Source organism: Haliaeetus albicilla, chromosome 14 (genome assembly GCF_947461875.1).
Source record: "Haliaeetus albicilla chromosome 14, bHalAlb1.1, whole genome shotgun sequence".
NCBI classification, from domain to species: domain Eukaryota; kingdom Metazoa; phylum Chordata; class Aves; order Accipitriformes; family Accipitridae; genus Haliaeetus; species Haliaeetus albicilla.
The window spans coordinates 16450954-16472083 of record NC_091496.1 but is presented as its reverse complement, the minus strand read 5'-3'; the positions used below and the strand labels follow the sequence as shown (position 1 = coordinate 16472083).

At 37.1% G+C, this 21130-nt stretch overlaps 1 protein-coding gene across 2 annotated transcripts in view; it reads right to left on the bottom strand.

Annotated features, from left to right (window-relative positions):
• The window catches only part of SLC2A13 (solute carrier family 2 member 13), a 161974-nt gene that overhangs the window by 104862 nt on the left and 35982 nt on the right, over window positions 1-21130 (bottom strand). For both annotated transcript variants that reach the window (XM_069801861.1, XM_069801860.1), the window contains exon 3: window positions 19163-19371. In XM_069801861.1, coding sequence (XP_069657962.1) covers window positions 19163-19371 — 209 coding nt within the window. The remainder of the gene's footprint in view (window positions 1-19162; window positions 19372-21130) is intronic.

The window sequence follows — 21130 nt, the reverse complement described above, 5'->3', positions numbered from 1 at the left end:
AGGTATTTGTTTTATAATCTCAAAATTCACCAACGACAGTAACTCCCTGTGACATTACATCAGAAAGACCAACTGGAAGGATTGTATAGATTGTAAATTTTCCACAAATGCATTGTGTAACTTTTAAACAAGTAAAGAAAAGTCTTTACACTAAAAACAATTTAAATTATTCCAATCTCAAGCACTGTGACACAGGTCTAACATCTGCGTCTCCACCATCTTCCCTTATTTTACAAGGATGGAAATAAATATTTAAGAAGGCAATAAACACATTAATCTGTCACTGAAACAGTGACTTCTGGCTGTTCACATTTGGTATATGCTGGAAGGCAAGTATCAAAGAAATGGGGATACTAAAAAGCAGAAAACCAAAATTAATTACAGCATGACAACAACTTTTCAGTTAATAAGAGGAGAACAAATGTTTATTTTTTGCTTGCTCTTGCTTTCTCAAAAAGCAGCACCACCAGCAGTCTGGCATCAAAGAAAAAAGTGAATAATGCAAGACTTTTCAGAATGAACTATACAAATAATTCAGTTGCTTCTTAAAGTGTACTTCATGTTTTATATACAAAATAGAGAAAAAAAATCGCATAGACTGTATTTTAAAAGAATTTTTCTTACACTCAGTGGACATACTCAGTTTCAAGAATTGAAGAAAAGTAAATTTAACCTGGAAATATATACAGATATGTACTCAGAATGAACATTTCAGGCATCTCTTCCAGGTATACCAAAGAAGTGCATCTGATGGTCTTGCTTGACTCAGAAGTAACAAATCCTTCTAGACATGGGTAGCCCAAAAAGGTCTGAATAGAAAGATTCATTAATGACTTATCCTTGGGGGGGAGGGAGAAAACCAGTGTCATTAAAACACTTTTAACAAGGGAAAAGCACTTCCCTTCTCCCTGCTCTTTTTCAGAGCCTGGTTGTTCACGCTAATATTGTAGATTCTCAGAATTACTGGATAAACTTCAGCTGTGGCTTTTACAAGCCCAAATTTGTTTTTCATGCCAGTATGGCAACAATGTCATAGCATGTGCAAAGTGCCCAGATTGATCTTTTGGAAAGTACATGAACTCAGAGTAGGATATTGCTGAGATGCACCACTGCGTCACTCATTCACAAATGATGCACTACACTAAATGGAAATTATTTTACTGAAAATGTTACCTGATGACATAATGCTATCACAGAAAGTATCAAAAATCCATCCTAATCCCAGAAATGATCACAACTTCCTGCTAACATATAGGCAAAGTTTAGGACATTGTTTCCAAGGACTAATGCACAAGACTCTGTATCCTTCTGGATGTGGACATCCTTAGTAAATAAGCTATAGAAGAAAAGAAAATTCATTTAAGGCAGGCTGACATGACAGATACAGACCAAAAGTAAGCATGGGCAAAATTTCAAGTTCTGATTTCCCTAAAGTACAGCAAAACCTGCAGCTGCAAGCAGCAAGTCTCAGTTCAATCTTTCCTAAGCATTCCTTGTAGATACCAATTCATTAGCCATTGTTATTGAAACAGTAGAGGAAACAAGAAGTACCAATCCCCATAAAGTACCACGAGAATTAAAGAAATCAAAAGACAAAGGTAGATCTCAACAAGTAATAAAAACAGGTTAAAGAAATGAAGAAAACATGAACCAGCTAAAAGCTATATGACAACAAGCATTCCCCAGAGCTCATGATTCAGCAAGTCTGTACTTCAAACATGCATTGGGGATTAATTTGTGACTCCTGTTTTGACTAAAAAGCTTTTCATACAAATGTAGATTTCACCTTGGAACCAGTCAAGATGCAATGCATGTGGATCGTCTGTCTGTATCTGTCTTTGGGGATGCATTGACCTAGTTAGCTATCTAACGCAATTTTTGGTGATCACTTTTTAAGTTTTTTCTTTGTGTTGCTTAGTATTAATTTTTGAAGAGACTGTAGGAGTGTTACTGCACTTGTGCATGGCAGCTCAGCTCAGATAAGGAGAGCACAGGAACAGGCTCCATTGATGGTGTTCGGTTTCTAAAACACTTGAGAAAAGCATTACAGCACCCTAAGCTTGTGAGAGAGAACAAGTCAAGCACCAGGCTTCAACTACAACAGTAACACCAGCTGAGGCAGATGTCTGTGACAGCCCGCATGTCACACTGAGGGTTTCAGACTTGTGAGACCTATAGTCCACAGAGAAATCTTCCTCACAGGCATCTAGAATCCCACCACACGTCAGTGATAATAAGTTGTTGTTTTACCTGCACAGAAATTATTCAGATCAACCTCCAAACAAGGGTATACAAGAGAATATAACCCTGAATGAATTGGGACTCTATTCAAGGACCAAGGTGCTTAAGCCATGGAATAACAGCCTGAACACTTGCTTGGTTTAGGAAGTACTGACAGAAGTGTCAGTACTAAGCCAGCTTCATCAACATCCGCGCTTGGAACTTCTGAAGACCTGCCACCCATGGCTGGCACGCACCCTCTGCCCCCTACTCAAGGTGCATATATATGTGCTCATGTACTTTAGCATAAAATTTTGAGGATGGCCTAGTATTGCCAGGGGTAGTTGTGGAAGCTGAATCCCATCACAAGCCTCACACAACCCTTGGAAACTTCCTTAGGTGCAAAGCACTTGCTTGTTCTCTCTCTGTAAAGTGGGATTAAAACGACTTCATTCCATTAAGGATTTTGGAAATACAGTTATTCAGAAATCAAGAGGTGCATACTCTTTATATAGCGGCACTTCCTAATCAGATTGCAAAACAACAAATAACTTTGCTAGAAAAGGCTAAAGAACTTTGTTAACCGGAGGCAAATGCTACAAAAAAATCAGTTCAAAAAAACTTAATTAGTTGCTGTAAACTTTTGGAACATTTTAGTTGTTACCTTAAAAAAAACCAAACAAAACAAAAAACCACCAAAAAAACCCACACATCTAAACATATAAGAACATCTCCTGAAAAACTGAAAAAACCCTCAGATTAAAAAAAAAAAAAAAGTTACAGAATTAAAATCATCACTTATGTTCCACACTGTAGTTAATCTATGGTTAAAGCTTAAGTATGTGTAACGTACTAAAAGTGTGCATAGGGAGACCAGGCAATTTCATGGATGATAAATTAAAAATCATCACAAACTTGAAGAGTACTTGGGTAAAATATCATACAGGCTCAGGCTCTTCTACTCTTTCCTAGCGTTTGCTGTTGACTACTGCTGAATCAAGATTGGGCTAATAGGACTACATAAACAAATACGTAAGCAGAATTACAGGCAATTTAATTCTTTCATTTTCCATAAATGTGTGAATGATTCTCTTCACTTCTGCATGTCCTTCTAATATTACTGCTGAATGCTCTTCTGGTGTTGCCAACACATACATTTTGTTAATTAAAAAAATCGTGCAACTATCTGTCTGCAGTCACTTAGTCCATACATTATCTTTAGTAAATGAGACAAGAATAGTCATCTAGCAGCAGATTTCTTACCACTAGAAGATGCCATGTAACTGTGAATAGTAAATGGTGTAAGCACTTTTCACAGGTGACACATACAGTATGTGAACTATACTGTGTCTCAGAAACATGCTGTAGTCAAAGCACTTAATACGTTGGGTCTATTCTCAGTTCTAACAGAAATTAAATCACACTGCCTCAACTATTCTTTCTGTGGAACAGCAGATTGACCTTGATCTCTCATCATTGAAGCTGTATAAGGACCACAACCTATGGGCTATCCAGTACCTAGAATCTTAGAAGAGTAGAAGAGTTGTAAGAGGAACTGAAGCCTTTATTTCCAGCCACAATACTGCAAATGGAGGAAAACAGGAGAAAGTGGTTTGCTTGCGCTTTTAAGGAGTTTGGCTCCATGCTGTGCTTCTGAACAGTTCAGGAACACAGTGCAATTTTTTCCGTTCAATAATACATGGGGGTTTTTTAAAAAAAAAGAGGAAAAGGCAAAATTTTCTTGTTTTCAGGATCACCATTAGCCCACAATTACAAGTTACTTTAGCAAGCACATAAGAAGTTCCCCAAGTCATTCAGTTACCATAGTAATAGATGTTCTTGCACGTTCTTACTAAAAAATATACATAGCCCTTACAGGCTACACCCAACGTTCTCTGTTCTATCTACACAGAAATATAAATCACTGAAAAAACACCACACAAACTCTCTCTAAAGACAAATAAGACTTTGCACTTCATATAACCAAATCCTTCAAGTAAATCACTTGCAAAAATTTTTCCAAATTAACAAGTACTTTTAAAACCTTCTTGAACTAATTTAAGTGTTAAATCCAAGTTCATTTTACAGGTGAAGTTTGGATATAATGCATTACTACAACTCAGGCCCTAAAGGCAACACAGACTGTAAAAGCAGTTTATACATCATTCAAGGTTTATATTCTTAATGGAACTCAAATTGTAGATGATACTTTTTCTCTTTGTAGCCATTTCTACTACTATAACCTGCCACAAAAAATCCTGAAAACTACTGTGTTCATCACCATAGCAACAAAATACTACACTTTTGAGTATGATATCATATAGGATTCATACAAAATTGATTAGTAGTTTTCAATGGTTATGTCTTACAGTTAGAACTCACAAATTTTGCCTAACACTAATGTCTCAATATCATTATTACAAAATGTAAGCAAAAATTACATCTAATACTGATATCAGATATGCAAATTTGCAAACATGTTAAGAGTGTAGAGGGGAAATTTTATCACTAAATAAAACTAATACATTTAAGAAGAACCACAGGAGGAAAAGAGGATTGTTTGAAATTATCTAAGTCATGATAAAAGAAAACTATTTTAAACTGCTGAGCTAAAATTGTAGACAGCTCTTCAGATTCATGAGGTTCCAAAATACAAGGTGGGAAAAGGCATATAAGAGGTTTTGCAGGTTAATTTCTCTCTACTGGAGTTAGAGAAGAAATGAACAGAAGTTTATCAGCAGGGAAGAAGAGTGCAAGCTTCTAAAAACTACATTTCAACATAACTCTCAGTTGACTTTGAAAACCATTTTCAGCTGATAAGAAGAAAAAAAATTATAAACTCAAAGCATAGTAGAAGCCCTTATTTTAAAGTATTTTTGTGATGTAGTATCTCCTAACATATCGATTATAAATTGCGCAGTCTAGTAAAATGCAGCTGCATCCGTGAAAGACCAGTGAACATTTTCCAGAAGTCACATTTTTAATGGATCTGCCTGCACCTGAACAGAGAATATCTTGACCTCCATCAGTCACATTTTGGAGGGGGCTGTCAAAGACAGTGCTATACAGACCAGCTGATATTTTGTACTTGATGCCAGGCTCACACAGCACAACAGACGACTGGCTGCAGATGGTAGGGAATGTTTCTGGGATGAGAACAGAATGCTAAACTGAGTGATGACTTCTCAAATTTGTAAAATACAAATAATTTGCCTCAAAATAACTAAATAAAGTAAATTCTACCTCCTTTGTAATGCTACTGGGTTACACTACAGTTGCTTTAAATATAGAATAAATTAAGTTACATTTAAAAATGTGTCTTTCTGTTTATTTCAAGGATTTATACCCAATACAGCATGTCAAGAAATACTTAAAATGCAAACATTATGATTATGCAGCCCTGGAGTACATATATTACTTCTAGGCTTACAACATTATTCATTAACCATAATTTGGTACAATTATACATGGATTTATATCATATAAAACTGGGCAGTTTTTCCTAATAAAGCATTCAACAACAGCTTCATTGGCTCCTGGCAGCTCAGATATCCAAAGCCCTTTCTTTAGGTCTCGACTCTTCCTGTCGGATGGGAACTGGACCACTCAAACCCACCATCCTAGCACCATAAGCAGCAGTCAGGTGGCACAGACCATATGTCTTTTCATGATATTTCATTCACTGTCTTTGACACTGAGTAGTTAACACCAATCATCTGAATTACCAAAGACAACCAAGTAAGCATCCACTGTGATGAGGGCAATGACTCTGCATCTCATAATACCAGATATTCTGCATTTAGGCTGGTATTTTCACATTAAATATTCTCAGGTTATAACTTTAAGAAAATCTTGACTGCTGTTGCAAAAAAAGTTTCCATGAAATCTGACATTAAGATCAACTGAAAGATCCAGTTTCAAACTTGGAACAGTACCACGTGTTCCCATCCCACCAAATTAATATAAACATTTCAGGTACCTGTCAAGCTCTGTCTCTGTCAGGGTATGGCACAACAAATCAAAGCATGCAAGTGACCAAAAAGATACCGTTTGGTTTTTATGTATGCACACACTATGCTTAAATAACAGCAAGTTTTGGCTGCAAAACATAATCTGATATATGAAATAGGCTGCCTGTACTCCCTTCTTAAAAACAAACAAACAAACAAACCCCACAGATATTGAATTCTCAGGCCCCTACAATGTATCCTACTGATTTTGGGAAGATTTGAAGACCAAAAAAGTGAACAGCTTGAGGGATACCAAGTATGACAGATGGGGGCAGGATGATTAATTTGAGGCCACTCCCTCACAAATAGGTGGTATTTGAGTATTCTGTAACAGATCATTCTTCTGGGAATGTGCTTTGAAGGGATGTGAAGCTCCAAACAATCCAACCTACAGATGAAATGGTGTCTTAGACATCTTCCATTGTTATACTGTGCCGTAATTAGAGTAGGATAAGCACTTCTCACTATATTGAACCCTATTTATTTCCAACCTGTTATCCCCGACCCACCCCACCAATCTGGTGTTCTTTGGTAAATACTGCTTTAATTTATCTTCTGTTGTAAGACTCTCATGACTCTTGTCTCTGGGTACTACTAAAAATAATCATCACTTAACAAAACATTAAAAATTTAAAATCCCAACAAAATAGGAAAGATGCAAGGGTAATACAAATCACCATTAAGTTTAAGTCTACTTGATAATAACAAAAGAGCTGTATAGCATTTATACACAGACTCCTATTTTTGCTACACACAGTGAAAAGCAAGGAGGCAAAATTAAAGGAAGGAAAAATAATATCAGAAAGAGCTTACAGTTCAAAAATTTTAAAAATTTATTATGGGTCAATATAGATACATTTTTCTTTAATAAAAATCTTGTTTTCCTGTGGCTATGAAATGAACTATTCTGCAACTGTCACCTTTATTTTAGACTAGCAACAGTCAGAACCACCTACATTTTAAATTTGCTTTTATTACCATAGAAACGTATGTTTGCTTTAACTAAAAAGGAAGTCTCCTGGCTCATAGTCAATCATCTACTTTCTATATCATACACTACAGCAGATATTATAATTTATTCATTTATATATGCATACTTGCACTCTCTTTAAGCGAGCTACATCCACCTCAGCTACAATGAAAATCAGAGGTGGTTTATGTTATATAAGATATTTATACAACATTTATATTTAAATTAAAAGAAACTAGCGCAATCGATATAATCACAAAAGGACATAATTACTTTAAAAGTATTTATGCTCTTAAATCAATCCTTTTATTAAATATTTGTAATTACACCTTTCCATGTTCAACAAGTGATGGCAAACAGGTCAAAACACACCAAAGAAAATGGTATTTTTGTTCTCCTTATAGCCACTGATGCCTAGAAGAATACACATAAAAATTAAAAAATGTTCAGCACTGATGAAAAACCAAATATATTAATGTAGTTTTAGTACCAAAAGAAAGATCTACTCTCTTTCTGCCCTAAAGTACTGTTCTACAAGGCAAAGAAGTGCCTGGAAGTCCTCACAGCCCCAATTCACATGGGTTCGGGCACACGGACACCCCACAAATGCCAGCAGGTTCCCACTGGCCCCTGCCCACCACTGCAGACTGGCTGCCAGAACAAGGATATGTGTGTTACAGCAAAGATGCTCATTTCATAACCTACGATAAAAACTGTCATTTCACTATAAAAGGGCAGAATAAACATGCAGCATGTTCAATTAAACATATTTAAGCAGTTACAAGCAATACAGCAACTTGAATTTTCTGCAGTTTCTTAGCAATTCTACAAGTTCCTTGCAAACGAAGAGGGGAAAAATAACAACGTGCTAGGTTTGCCAACACTAAATATTGGCCTGAAGTCAACTCTATAAGGGAGGAATTGGATGCTTACTAAGTATGGCAGGGAAAAGGAGAAGTTTTTCAAGCCCTTGCAACCTTTAGTTAGGGAATAATGCTAAATGTAACTTACAATATTGGAGAAAAAATTTCTTCTTCATTCATAAATCATCATGGCTGCATTGTGAGATAATGTACTTTGACTAGATAACAACATTTTCTGTATGACTTTTGGTAAATATTTGAATATCTGTAGACACTGAACTATACTGGTTTTGAAAACATCATTTCTTATTCAACAGAAATAGAAATATTCAAGTATGTGCAGAATCAAAAAAAAAAGTTCAAAACCACCATTATCCATAAAAGCCATATTTACCTCTGAATGTTCATGGGAGAAAAAACCAAAAAAAACCCAAACAAACATATACAAATTGACCACTACTAGAACAGTGGAGTAATCCTTTCGTCATTTAAGACATTTAACAGAATAGTGGTTTCCTGGGATGTATGGGGGGGAAGTGCTAGAAAATGACAACTGGCTTTTGGTGAAGGAATTGGTGGTGGTAGGTTTTGTGGTTGTTTGTTGTTTTTTGTTTTTAATTTGTTTGTTGGGGGGGGTGTTGGTTTTTTTAGCAAAAGGGAAATCTGAAAACAGGGGTGGAGAGGGACCAGTTTTACTGATTCTTTTAAAATTTTCTTATTTTGTTAGCTGAGCTATTCAGAGCTTTATTTGTACAGGTAATTCTAGAACATGATTGAATATTGTTTAATACGCGAAAGCCACAATTTCCAGAGTTTATACTAAAAATTTCAAGTTTGCAATGCATTTGTTACAGCTTCACATAGAAAAATTCCAAAGCACTATAACACTTCCAAAAAACATATGTTTAAGGAAACTGCAGTTTCCTCACAGAAAACTGACAAGCAGAAAGAAAGTCTAAATTAATTAGATAAATTATTCATTGCGAATTATTCATGCAGCATTAGTTATCTCACACACACACATGCTTCAACCATATAAACCCTCTCTAATCTACATGGACATTTTCCAGGAGACCAGTAATATTTTAGAATACAAAACAGCACAATAAAGATCCTAGAAAGTACTTTACTTAGAGAAACGCCACATAAAAAGCATAAGCCCACACACATATTCATTCAGACGATAAAAGGAAAAAGTGGTGCTCACCCTTCCTATTCCGGAGTGAAATAACATAAAAGAGGAAGCTCTTTCCTAAGGATTTGCCTCTATAGCAAGACTAGCACACTACTACACTGTTATTGAGCATCACTATGGCCTAGTGATGTTCAATGGGGATGCCATTAAAAAAAAACAACCAAAAAGGAAAGCAGAATTCTAACTTTTTGCTGACTGAAAAACTATGAATGCAATACAATTCTGAACTGGTTCACCGCTTGTAAAAATTATGGTTGAACAGAATTAATGTAAAGAAAGAAGCTGTTTCTCATCTCCTGGATAAAAGCACTAGATCTAAATACATATTCTGGTCAAACAGTCAACATGGAAGTACTACACCATTTTTCATTTATTTTCAAAAGGAAGAAATCCCAACAACTTCCTTTCTTAGCATAGGGAAAGCTCAAGAATATTTGTGTAAGGGAGCATTTGAAATGGATAGTTTGGGAGTCACAGCAGCAACATGCTCAGCAGCAAACTACATTAAACTATTCTTTCGTTTGGTTTTTTTTTCCAAATCCATCTTCAGTCAAACAGAACACAATCCACACATGGCAGTAAGCCAATTGTGACAGACTTCACATTGGTTGACAAGATTTACTGAAATGCTCAGTGCATTAATACTTTGGATGAACTATCAGGTGGCATGCAAGGATAGCTGCTTATTCTGAACCAAACCCTTCAGGTTTGCGAGAAAAACGAAGTATCTTGGAAACAGAAAAGATCAAAAAACCCCCAATGCTGTTATTTTAAAAGGCAAGAGAAAAAGATGAGCATTGGACAAAAATCAGGTGGACAATACCTTGGTGAAGGTCTCTGGAAAAAATAAAGCCTGACTAGACTGCAGGAGCAGAATATGGTCTTCTGTAAAACAAATAAGTGCAAACACTGTTTAAAACCCTTCTTCCTCCCTAACGGTTTCTACCTATTAACAAACTACTTGAATTTAAACAGGCTGTATAAACACTGTATTCACCTGACCACAGAGCCAAAGAAAAACTACTGCTGTTGAAGAACCATTAACATCTGGTGGGTGGACCAAGTTCTGCCCTTGTGCAAAGCCTGTAACCTAGGAGACAGCAGAATCAGCTGTGCACTGATGTGGTTCTTACAACATGGCAAAGAACAGTAATTTAAAAAAAAAAAAGAGCTCTTTAAATATTAATGATTATGCTGAAAAGGCTAAAATGGGACCAACAGGTAAAGTTTGCTCAGCCACTCGTCTGTGGCATTTACATATAAATATTGTTATTAAAAACCTTAATCCATTTTAGAGTTTCCACTCATCTTCACAAGGTCAGAAAGCAAAGAAGCTGCAAGATTATCTCCAATTTTTGCCACAGTACCTGCTCTAAGGCCTAAATAATGAACCATATTACTAAGCTTAGTAAAGTGTTATAATTATTCCTCACCAGTCTAAAAAAAATTTTCCCCCTATGCCTATTAACGTTTTCACACAACACTGTATATTTTGTCTGAATCCCTGCTGCATGTGAGCAGGCAGCTCAAGTGGGAGTGTTTGGCTTAGAATTGTGTATTCAGTGCAGATGCTGGATCCAACTGGGAAACGATGGAGAACCAGGCCTTCTTTTTTTTCTTTTCCCTTTTTTTTTTTTTTTTTTAAATTAACTGAGCTCTTGAATACGATTAGCAGCACTAGAGGTACCATAATTTTATTACTTCTTGAGAACAATATACATAAATATAAAAAATAGATCCAGAATTTCAGGTGAAAAACAAGTACATCAGTGTAACCACGTTAGAAAAAAACAAAGGCCCAAAGAGCAAATTCCGCTGTGAAGGTAGTGTGTGCCCATCTCTCGCACAAGAGTACACAGGAAATTCAAAATTATATTTCCCTTTTCTAACACAACCAAGCTACCACACTCCAGGCATCCCACCTCAAACCGAACCTGCTCTCCAGCACACTGACTCCAAGGCTCGGAGTCTTGGTTTGGTCCATTCAGACCAAAGAGGCAGGAGCCTGGTGAGCTGGTGAGCACGACGGCAGCAACAAAACCTCGCACTGCAATTTGGAAGAGGTTATTGCACTACCATCAGTGGCAAGGCTGGCCTACTGCCAGATGCCACAAGCCACCAGCTAAATGGTGTAGCTTTCCTTTAAGCTGATGTATTCTGCCCTTTCATTCCTATCCCGGCATTAAAATCCTATGACCACCTTTTACCAATACAGGCTTCTCTCTCTCAGGCCCACCTCACTTCCTCAGGCTCCCTTCCCAGTGTAACAAACTGTGTGTGTTATGGACAGTATATGGGTGTCTCTCACCACTTAATTTCTCTCCCATTTCTGTACTGAGTAAAGAACAAGTCTTATTACTGTTCAGAATAGTTTTGCCTCCCAACAATGCAAGAACCACCTCCTTCAGGTCTTTTTTTTGTTGGTCTTCCCACCCACCCCACCCCTTTCCTCCTATTTCTAAGTCTTTTCTGCTTGCTTCATTCATTTACTATTACTCATGTTATGCACATCCATTTATTCTTTTTGTTGACCAAGAATATTCCCCCCAAGTCCTTGAAGTTCACTTCTGCCAGGAATCTTTAGTCCAGCTTTCCTAAAATCTCACCACATGCCACACTATTTTTGGGGTTTTTTTCCCCCAGGCTAACTGGGAAGGAACTACTGTAAACGTATACAGTTAAAAATGCTGTTTAAAGGTTATGCTATTATACAGCAGATTTTAATAACAGGCCAAGTTATACAGCTAAGCACTACTTTGAGAAAACCCAAGAAATGCGTCTAGCTTACTACTTTCTAGAACTGAACTGAGCTCCTAGAAGGCATGGAAATTGGGGCCAGAAGCCGATAGCTTCTAGAAACTGATCTAGTCCAAGTCAGTTGGACTAGGTTGTTTAAATACAAAAACCAACAATTTTTTGTGTTAAAGAAAAAAAGTACTTTTCTAGAAATTTGAAGTACTGTAGGAGCCCTAACAGATAATAAACATGAAACAGAGAAAATGATAACACCTGAACAGCCAGCCAAAAATGCCTAATTTGGGTTGTTCATATTAAGACAGAAAAATAAACTATTATAGTTAAATTTGCGGGGAGGTGGGGGTGGGATATAGGGATTTGTTTGGTTTTTAAGCACAAGTAACAAATCCCTAGTCCCCTGGACATGACTGAAATAAAGTACCCTATCCGTATTCACAGCCTCTCCTTCAGTCTTTTTTTGCTTTAGAAGAACCACATTCTCCCATGAAAGGATATAAATCACTAGTCTTACTCTTCCAACATTTTTTTCCACTCGGAAACATATGTTTTCACAAAACTGATACCTGTTCCTAAACAAAGCATAGGAAGCAGCTGAAAGTTCAGTGATGCACTAGTACTGGAGTGGAATCCAATACTGTTTCCAGACACATAGTCCCCACAAGCAACTTCAGATGAAAAGCAGCAGTTAATACTACCTGAACATCAGCAAATTCAGCTTCAACATGTGAATAATGTCATTTGGCTTAAAACAAAATCATTATGCCCAAATTTATTTTTGAACTGGCAAGAGATGAAGTTTTTTTAGTTTTCTTTTATTTTCCAGACTTGTAGCTTGAATTTTCTGTAGGCTTCAGAAGCTGTAAACTAATATAAAGCTAATAACACTGTCAATGGAAAGCTAATTTTACTTCCAGAAACTTCATAGTGAATCTGAAGTGGGGAAAAGAAACAAAACCAAACCAAACCCTCCTGCCTCACAGTGCTTCCCTATACTTACATCAAGTTTTACAGAGTTTTGCTTCTTCCTGCCCTTTAGGACTACCATACACGAAATCTGTCTGAACTTCAGGCAAAGAAGAGTTTGTTCCAAAACATACATCTGAAACAGTCAGAAGAATCTGATCTGCAGGCGGGCAATTAACCACTATTTGCAGATAAACATTAAATTTATGTCAGCACACTGAAAACCAAGGCGAAAGATTAAGGGATTGGTTTTGGTCATAAGCCACTGAAGCAAGGCTGACTCAAAACACCCTGCGAGGTAAATATGCTAACACCAGGATTCCTAAAGTACACAGACATTCCCAAACTCATAGTTAGGCATGCAAACTGAAGGTATAAGCAGAGCTCTAAGACACCAGAAAAAACATATTTTTAAAATATAGCAATCAAATTTCTATAGAAGGCAGAAAACCAATAGTATCCTTTATACACTATATTTCTCAAAGGTCATATTTGCAAGAATAAGTCAGCCTTTTACAAGGCTTTAAGGATAAAAGGAGAACCAAAAATCTTCTTATCTCTCTTTATCAATTGTTTAATACAGTAATTTGTACTTTCAGTATTCCTTGCCGAGTTTTGTAGACGGTTTTTTCTTGTTATCTGATCATACAGTGAATTGAGTGAGTACACTTTCTCAAGATCAAATGTCTCCATGTTTTATTTGCCTGCATTGCATGAATTTTAAATTATCCAGAGGAGTGCTTTTTTTATGGGTTCAACTCAAAACAAATTCCAACAGAGACATACAGAGGAAGAATTTTTGTTCTTAAGGGAACAAAAAAATAATTCTACAAATCAAATGGTTAAAATACAAGAACAAAACAAAGACATTCCTTTCAAGTACCTCTTGCATTGGCCATGCTTCCCACAAAATCCAAATGCAAAACCCACCTGGAACTGACCCTGGCATTGGTACAAGCAATAATTTTAGGTTGACATGACTACCAACCATATTACATTCAGGGTTTTCTTCAATGAATCCTTAGCCCAACTCCTTTGTTTCCTTTTGCCTCAAAGACTTCCAACTAATTTCATGGTTACAGGTAACAACAGCCACTTAATATCACAAAAGAGGAATTAAATAAGGATTTGTGTGCCTGGAAGTGGAATGATTCAGAGTTCTGCACAGCCCTACCAGAGCATCACAGCATTACCAAGTTTCATTAAGTAAGATTTCAGTTCATGTCCAATAATAATAAGCATGTCTCTATCTTTTTCAACACCAAGCATGGCAGGCAATGGCCTAGGATAAAAAGGACTCCCAGAAGTAAGGGGAGAATTATGATTAAGAATGAAAACATTGCAAGCTTCTAGTATCTCCCTAGAAAGATGCAGGTCAAATGGTTCCAGCCAAAGCCACAGCCAGGAATACTAACAAGTTAAAATACTCCTTAAGAAGAAAAGGTGCAAGAAATAGAAATGTACTGGAACCAGGAAGGACTGAGGGTCTAGATCTCCTGCCTGATAATATCTCATTTAAACTGACAGCTAATTGGGTAAAGTTGTGAGCTGAAACCTAACGGTAATGAGGTGATTTTACCTTTATATCATAACACATTTATCTCCAACAGGGAAATACAAAACCTAAAAAAGGAAACTGACTCACTGATCCAATAGGAAATTCAGCAAAGTAGTAAAGTGAGTCAAGCCTACAGGAGTGAAAGTGTGGCATGGACACATTTTTCTTGGTTTCACAAAAAACCCCAAAAAACTAGGCTATTACAAAAAAATGTATTAAAATAATGGGAACACAAGAAAATGTCTGATCCAGAAGCAGTGCCCTTTACATAACAGACAGAATGGTAGGTTAAACAATATTACAGTGCAATGATCAATTTTCTAAATCACTCCGTGAATTTCACAGAAGCAGCATGGTTCCATGCACCAGTGAGCCCCAGCAGTTTTACATGGCCAGAATTACTAAGCATAACATGTGCAAAAAAGACATCTTCATGATCAGAAGTTGACACATATATATGGATAAGAACAGATAATAAAATGCAAAGGTCCACACGCATAGAAGACAAGGTCAAGAGTCTCAACCCTAATTCACAGGTGTGGGATAAATAGGGCTGGGGGAGATTACACTGCTCTCCCAGTGTAATTATGAACCATGGTTACACATCCTTCATCTCCACAAAAATAAATGTCTAGTCTTAATGCAAATGACATTCATTTCGTCAAGATGCTAAGTTAGTACTATATTCATCACTACTGATTTCACGTGAAATACCATGCATCCTGGCACATCACAGCTCTGTGTTGCTAGAAGAGGGGCGTGAAGAAAAACCATGCAGTTTGCAGATGCTTTCACTCAGAAAGACAGTACAAATCGATACTTGTCTTTGATTTGCTTTGAACATTGGAGTGTTGTCAAACATATAGGAAATTAATGACCTATTTAAAATGTCTCTGTTGAATGCTATAATGATTTCTTTCCAGTCTGAAATGACCACTACACTGGCAGCCTGTAAAACTTTTACAAAAGGTGTGCTAGCTAGCTTTATTGTTACGCACAAACCCACCCCATTAAATTCACTCCAAAGTGCTTGCTCTAGAATTAGCATTACAAATCCCACTCTCTAATTTGCTTAGGCACACAAGCTACTTCATCTATACCTGTGTATTAAGCTGTTGTGCCAGTGCTTACCTGCATTGCTATGTGATTTGATTGCCTGTTTTTAACTAAGCGCAGTTCAGAACCTCTGTCTTAACTGTACTAAAAACTACAATTCAGCAGCAGTGCGAGTCAGACCTGTTTTGCTAGGAAGAGTCGTCCCAGAATGCTCTCCCAGCAATGCCTTTGACCCTTCCCTTGGTTGCAAATGGCAACCTTCTGGCCGTTCTCTCCCCTAAGGCTTCAGAGCCTAAGTCAAGCACTGGGGAATCTGCAGAATCCACAGCATATTTGAAGGGGAGGCCACTTGGCACCTATAAACTACTGTTTCCACAACTCTTGGGGAGATCTCTTCTTTCTAACATCTTCCTCATTAGTCCTTCTACCCTTGATTTTCCAATCGTCAGCTCCCTTTTGCACTACAGCCCCACCATCTGAGAGGGGGATGATGTTAACAGATGATGATTAGCTGGACTTAACCAAGATTCAGCTTGTCTTGTAATGTTACTGCAGAATGCAATGCCCTCCGCTTCTCAAAATACAAGGTTACAACACCGTAAGTCACACTGGGAGCACAGAACAGAGCATGCAAAAGCAGTACTTACGACTGGCAGAAAAAACGTCATTTGCGTTACCAGTCGTGGGGAAAGTGTTTGTCAAAAAGATACATCCTTTTCCTGATACCACTCTGAAAATGCTAAAATATAAGCTGCTAAGCAGTATCAGCAGCAGTGATTTGGCTGAATGTATTGGAAAGTATAAAGAAATGTGAATCATTCACTTAACGGGTATCCCACATTGGTATAAAAGACTTCTGAAACAGAAGTTGGTTGCTGAAGGCATTTTTATTATTTTCAAGCCAGAAGCTGCTTGATGACCATGTGGAAAATGCAATGAACTTCTCTGGTTTTATGACAGACATTAAAACCAAAATTTTAAGAAAGTAGCTTAAACAACACAGATGAAGTTCCCCTGTGATTCATTATTTCCGCGACAAGAATAGTTGATGAAACAGTTACAAAAGGCATTACAGTTTTTAGTGTGGGACTGGAGAATATGTTATGGTTAAATTCTGTTACTGCCTTGCAGAGGAGGAGTCAAACACAGGCTTATTTTCACTTAGAAAATGATGCCCTAAGAAACTGGCAAAGATGCTCATGTATCAATTAATAAAAAAAGAACATCTGTTCTTTTCCAAGAAAGGAAAAGACAGGAAAGGAAAGGGCACTTTTACCTAAAAGTAAGCCAGATGATTTTCGATCTACAAAGTTATCTTTTCTTGAATGCCACATAAACACACTGTCAGTTTAGGGTCATTTAAGCTTTCTGTAAAACTGGAATGATGTCCACAATGTCTAATAGGAATTACTACCATCCTTTGTCACTGCTATTAACTAGTGTTTTAAAACACTGTCTGCCACAAATAGGAGAAATGAATAAAAAAAAGTACTACATCAATATATCAAACAAAAAACCTAAGACCACCCAACCAAAATACACTCAGCAAAATAAAATGCAAAGTCTTTGCAGAAGCACACATTTAAGTTGTCAATACCTGAACACCTAGCAATGAAACCATGAACAGTAAGTTGCTCTTGCACTATGCATGCCAATTTCAATACTGAAGATCCAGACAACTCCTCAAGAAATGAAAGTAATTACAATTTAACACCACTTATAAATACCACCTCTAAGTCACAGAAAGGTAACAAAAATAATGTATGTCTTGGTGCTGACACACAGCATACCTTTTTATAACAATGAAGACTTCGCGTTAAATGGGATGAAGTGCAATTATAACCAAGTTATAATAAAAAACAAGAGTGACCATAACTATCTAATGCCTGTTTGCTAAGCATTTATAACAAGCAGGATAGCATATATGTTTAACTACCCTCATTTTTTTAATGCCCTTTGGTGTCAACTCTGATGCGGTGGATTACCTGAGAGAAAAACACTGATTCTTTGCAACCAAGCGTTCTCCTAGGAATGTGCTTAATTTAACTGGACTCCAGGAACACAGTAAGTTTTTCGGGGAGTGTGTGGGGGAAACCAAGAGACCTGCACATCCAAGAAAGCCAACAACCTCATAATTAGCGTGCCAGTCCAAGTTACAAATGTATAGAGGACTGAACTGGAGTCAGTCCTACTGCAGTCTTATAATACCACATTTACTTTACAAATAGTAAAACAGCAGCATAAGGAAAGATTTAAGAGAAAGAAACAAGGTCATACCCTATGGGCCCATGACTGAAAATAAGGGACTGGATGGGTCAAACACCTGCTCTTTTTATTTCTACAAAGCATAAAAACTTTTAATACTAGACATTAAGTGGCTTTCCACAGAACTTGACAGCCCAATCTCTAATTAGGATCAAGAACCTCGGCACAGGACTCTTAAACCCAAGCTGTTCTACGAATATCCACTTCAGCTTTTTTCAAATCAGCTTCAATGAACTTCATTTCCCACCCGCCCACGCCACAAAGAACTGGAAAAAAGTATCCAAAGCCTCAAAAACATAATGGGAGAAAAAAAAATCCAGCCCTGCTTCACACCAGTGATGAATATTTTGAAAATCCTTTCACTAATACGTGTCAAATAATTTTTTCCAGATACTTATTTATTGTAAGGCTCAAAGCCAAACTCAATGTGGCAATGAGATTAGGTATTATAAGATACTGAATCTCAATTTACACAGACTTAAAATAACTTGCATTTTTCTTTCCACCAGTACTGAGAAGTTACAGTATTTTCCTATCAATGTTTAATGAAGCAAGAATTAAGATGAGTCTTACTTAAGAGCCTTAGTTGACATTCTCAGGTTAACACTTTCAGCACAAAACAAAGGAAAAAATATGTAGCGGACAAAGTCAACTGAATGGTTGCTTTATATGTACATACATAAGCACACACAAAGTTTTGAGCAATTATGGCATAAGGATACAAAAAGGTGAAAAAAGGATTTAATTTAGATGCCTTATTCTCTTGGGGACAGACCAAAAGGACTTTCAGCAGCTGCCTTTACTGAAAGAGAATCTCTGTATTACATGTGTAGTTTTGTAAATCTTTCCAAAGGCTGCTTGTCTAGAATATGGTTGGCCAGGATAAAGCCTCTGGATAATTCAGGCATGTAAAACACCTTCTGACCTCCCCAGTGTCTGTTTGGCCTCTTCCACTGATGAAAGAAACCAAACTTCATTTTATTTATTTCCACTCTTCAAGATGTGCATTCTCAAACTGAGTAATTTTTTTGAGTGCTATTCTCACATAAGCGTAGGTGGTATAAACTTAGAATCTTACACAACTTTACTCTTTCCTCACTTAAGAAATCAGAACCTAATTTAAAACTGTAGGATCATAGAAACGTCTGTTCATTTTTTAAACTACCAGTATATGAAATATTTCAAACAACAGCAAAACAGACAAGAAAAAACAAAACATCAAGTTCCTACAGGCTACGACTTCAACATTTCTTCTGATTTTTATCTCCTCATTGATAGGCAGAGGCCAACAAGCATTCAGCATACCTGCTCCAACTTCTTTTTCTTCTTCTTCAATGTTGTTTTTGATACTGTCATACTCCTCATCGATTGCCTGGTTGCCACGCATTTGAGACAGAATTCTCCGTGCTCTCTGTGTCTGGCCTTTCTGAATGAGCCAGCGGGGACTTTCAGGAAGAAACAGGAACCCCAGAAACTGTATAACTGCCGGAACAGCCGACAGGCCCAGCATGTACCTGGAAATAAGTAAATAAAAAAATATCTAATATTTGCCTACAAAAACATGCTATGAGAAGACTCAGTTATAGCTACTCAAGCTGTAATTTACAAATCAAACCCTTTTCCCCTCATATTATCACCAGAAGTTAAGCAGGCAAGAATCATATTCTGCAAGTATTTTAGAATACAGCACCCTCACTTTCAGTTCAAGGAAATCTCAAGGACATGTTGACTATTCTGCCACCACTGACCCTACAGCCATTGGTCGCGAGGACATTAAGTCAGACTAAATAAAAACCCTGAAACATTCTAGTAGTTTGGAAACTGATAATCCTTTCGGTGAAGATAAAAGAATGAACAGAAAGAGAAAGCAAAGGAACAGAGAATAAATGGGTACTGCTGATGGCAAAAATAAGACTGAAATCCTGCTAATTGTTTTACAGACAAATAAAAAAAAAATCCAAAACCAGCTAATGAAAAATGCTTAATTGGGCCAGTAATATGTACACACAGACACATGTGACCAAGGAATACACCTCTTGTGTAAGGAGATGCTCGTTTTACTTTTGAAAATTTCTGACTATAAGCAGAAACACTGAAAAAAGTTCATTTCACCAGCACAGCAATTTACACCAGATCTTTTAAAGAGTCTGCTTGTAAATCTTCAGCCAGCTGCAATGTTAGGTTTTAAATCAAAACTGTGTTTTAGATGCCCATGCGGGTTACTATACAAAGCACTAAGGCTAGTTCTCTACTCAGAGAATTACCACTGGCTGGACAGTTATGCTTCCAAGGATCAGCACTGACACCTGAGACACCCACAGATACCATTATTCACTTCAACTAAAGGGGAGGGGAAAGACTGTGGAAGACAAGCATACCACCACCTTCCATGGGTGGTTCTGGTCTACACACTTCACATTTTTATATTCCTTCAATAAAACACTAAGAAGAATAACAAGAATTGCAGAACAATGCATAATTTTGTTCTGCTTTTTAAATCTGACCTTTTCCCATTTGCACTTCACTAAGATTTTTTTCACTTCCATTAAAGACTTTAGACAGTGCTGGTGTCACCTGTACATTATCGCAGCTACCACGGGTTTCACATCAGTGGTTACAATCATTAAAACACATCCAGAAACTAGCCCTCAGACTGAATACTGAGGCAATCTGTACTCTTGAACAGGTTCACACCTTGACATCCGTCAGGAGATTAAGGAGATTTGCTAATCTCTCCTCTAGCTACTCTCTTCATACCCCAGGATGCATGCTTTCACACAGATGATTTGGCAGTCTCTCACCTGGATGTTTTCGTAAAGCATGCTATGAAATGAGATTGCTAATAGAGTAGGAAAGAGCACAACCATTAATGGAAACCTTGTTTCAGGGCAATGAACCAAATGGATTTGTCAAGTGTAGATTTAACAAAATAAAACATGAGCAATACAATAGGGCAGAAAACCAGAGAATGGGGAAAAGAATACCCAAAAGGTAATGCAAAGAGGATGGCCATCCCAGAACAATGTGCATGCAGGCCAGTGTTCCTATCCCCAAGATGAGCCCTCAAGTTCTTCCTAAAACCAGGAAAAAATTCCAAAGATCACACAAGTAAATCTTGCTCTAGAAAGAAATTTGTGAGCAAATCTCTTATTTTCTAACATTTTAAGAATGGTATAGCTCATCCTTAGTTAAAAAAAAGAAAAAAGTAGAAGGAAGAAAAAAAATTCAAAGCACAAAGCTTGTGGAAGGATTATTAGTTGAGTAGTCTTCAGC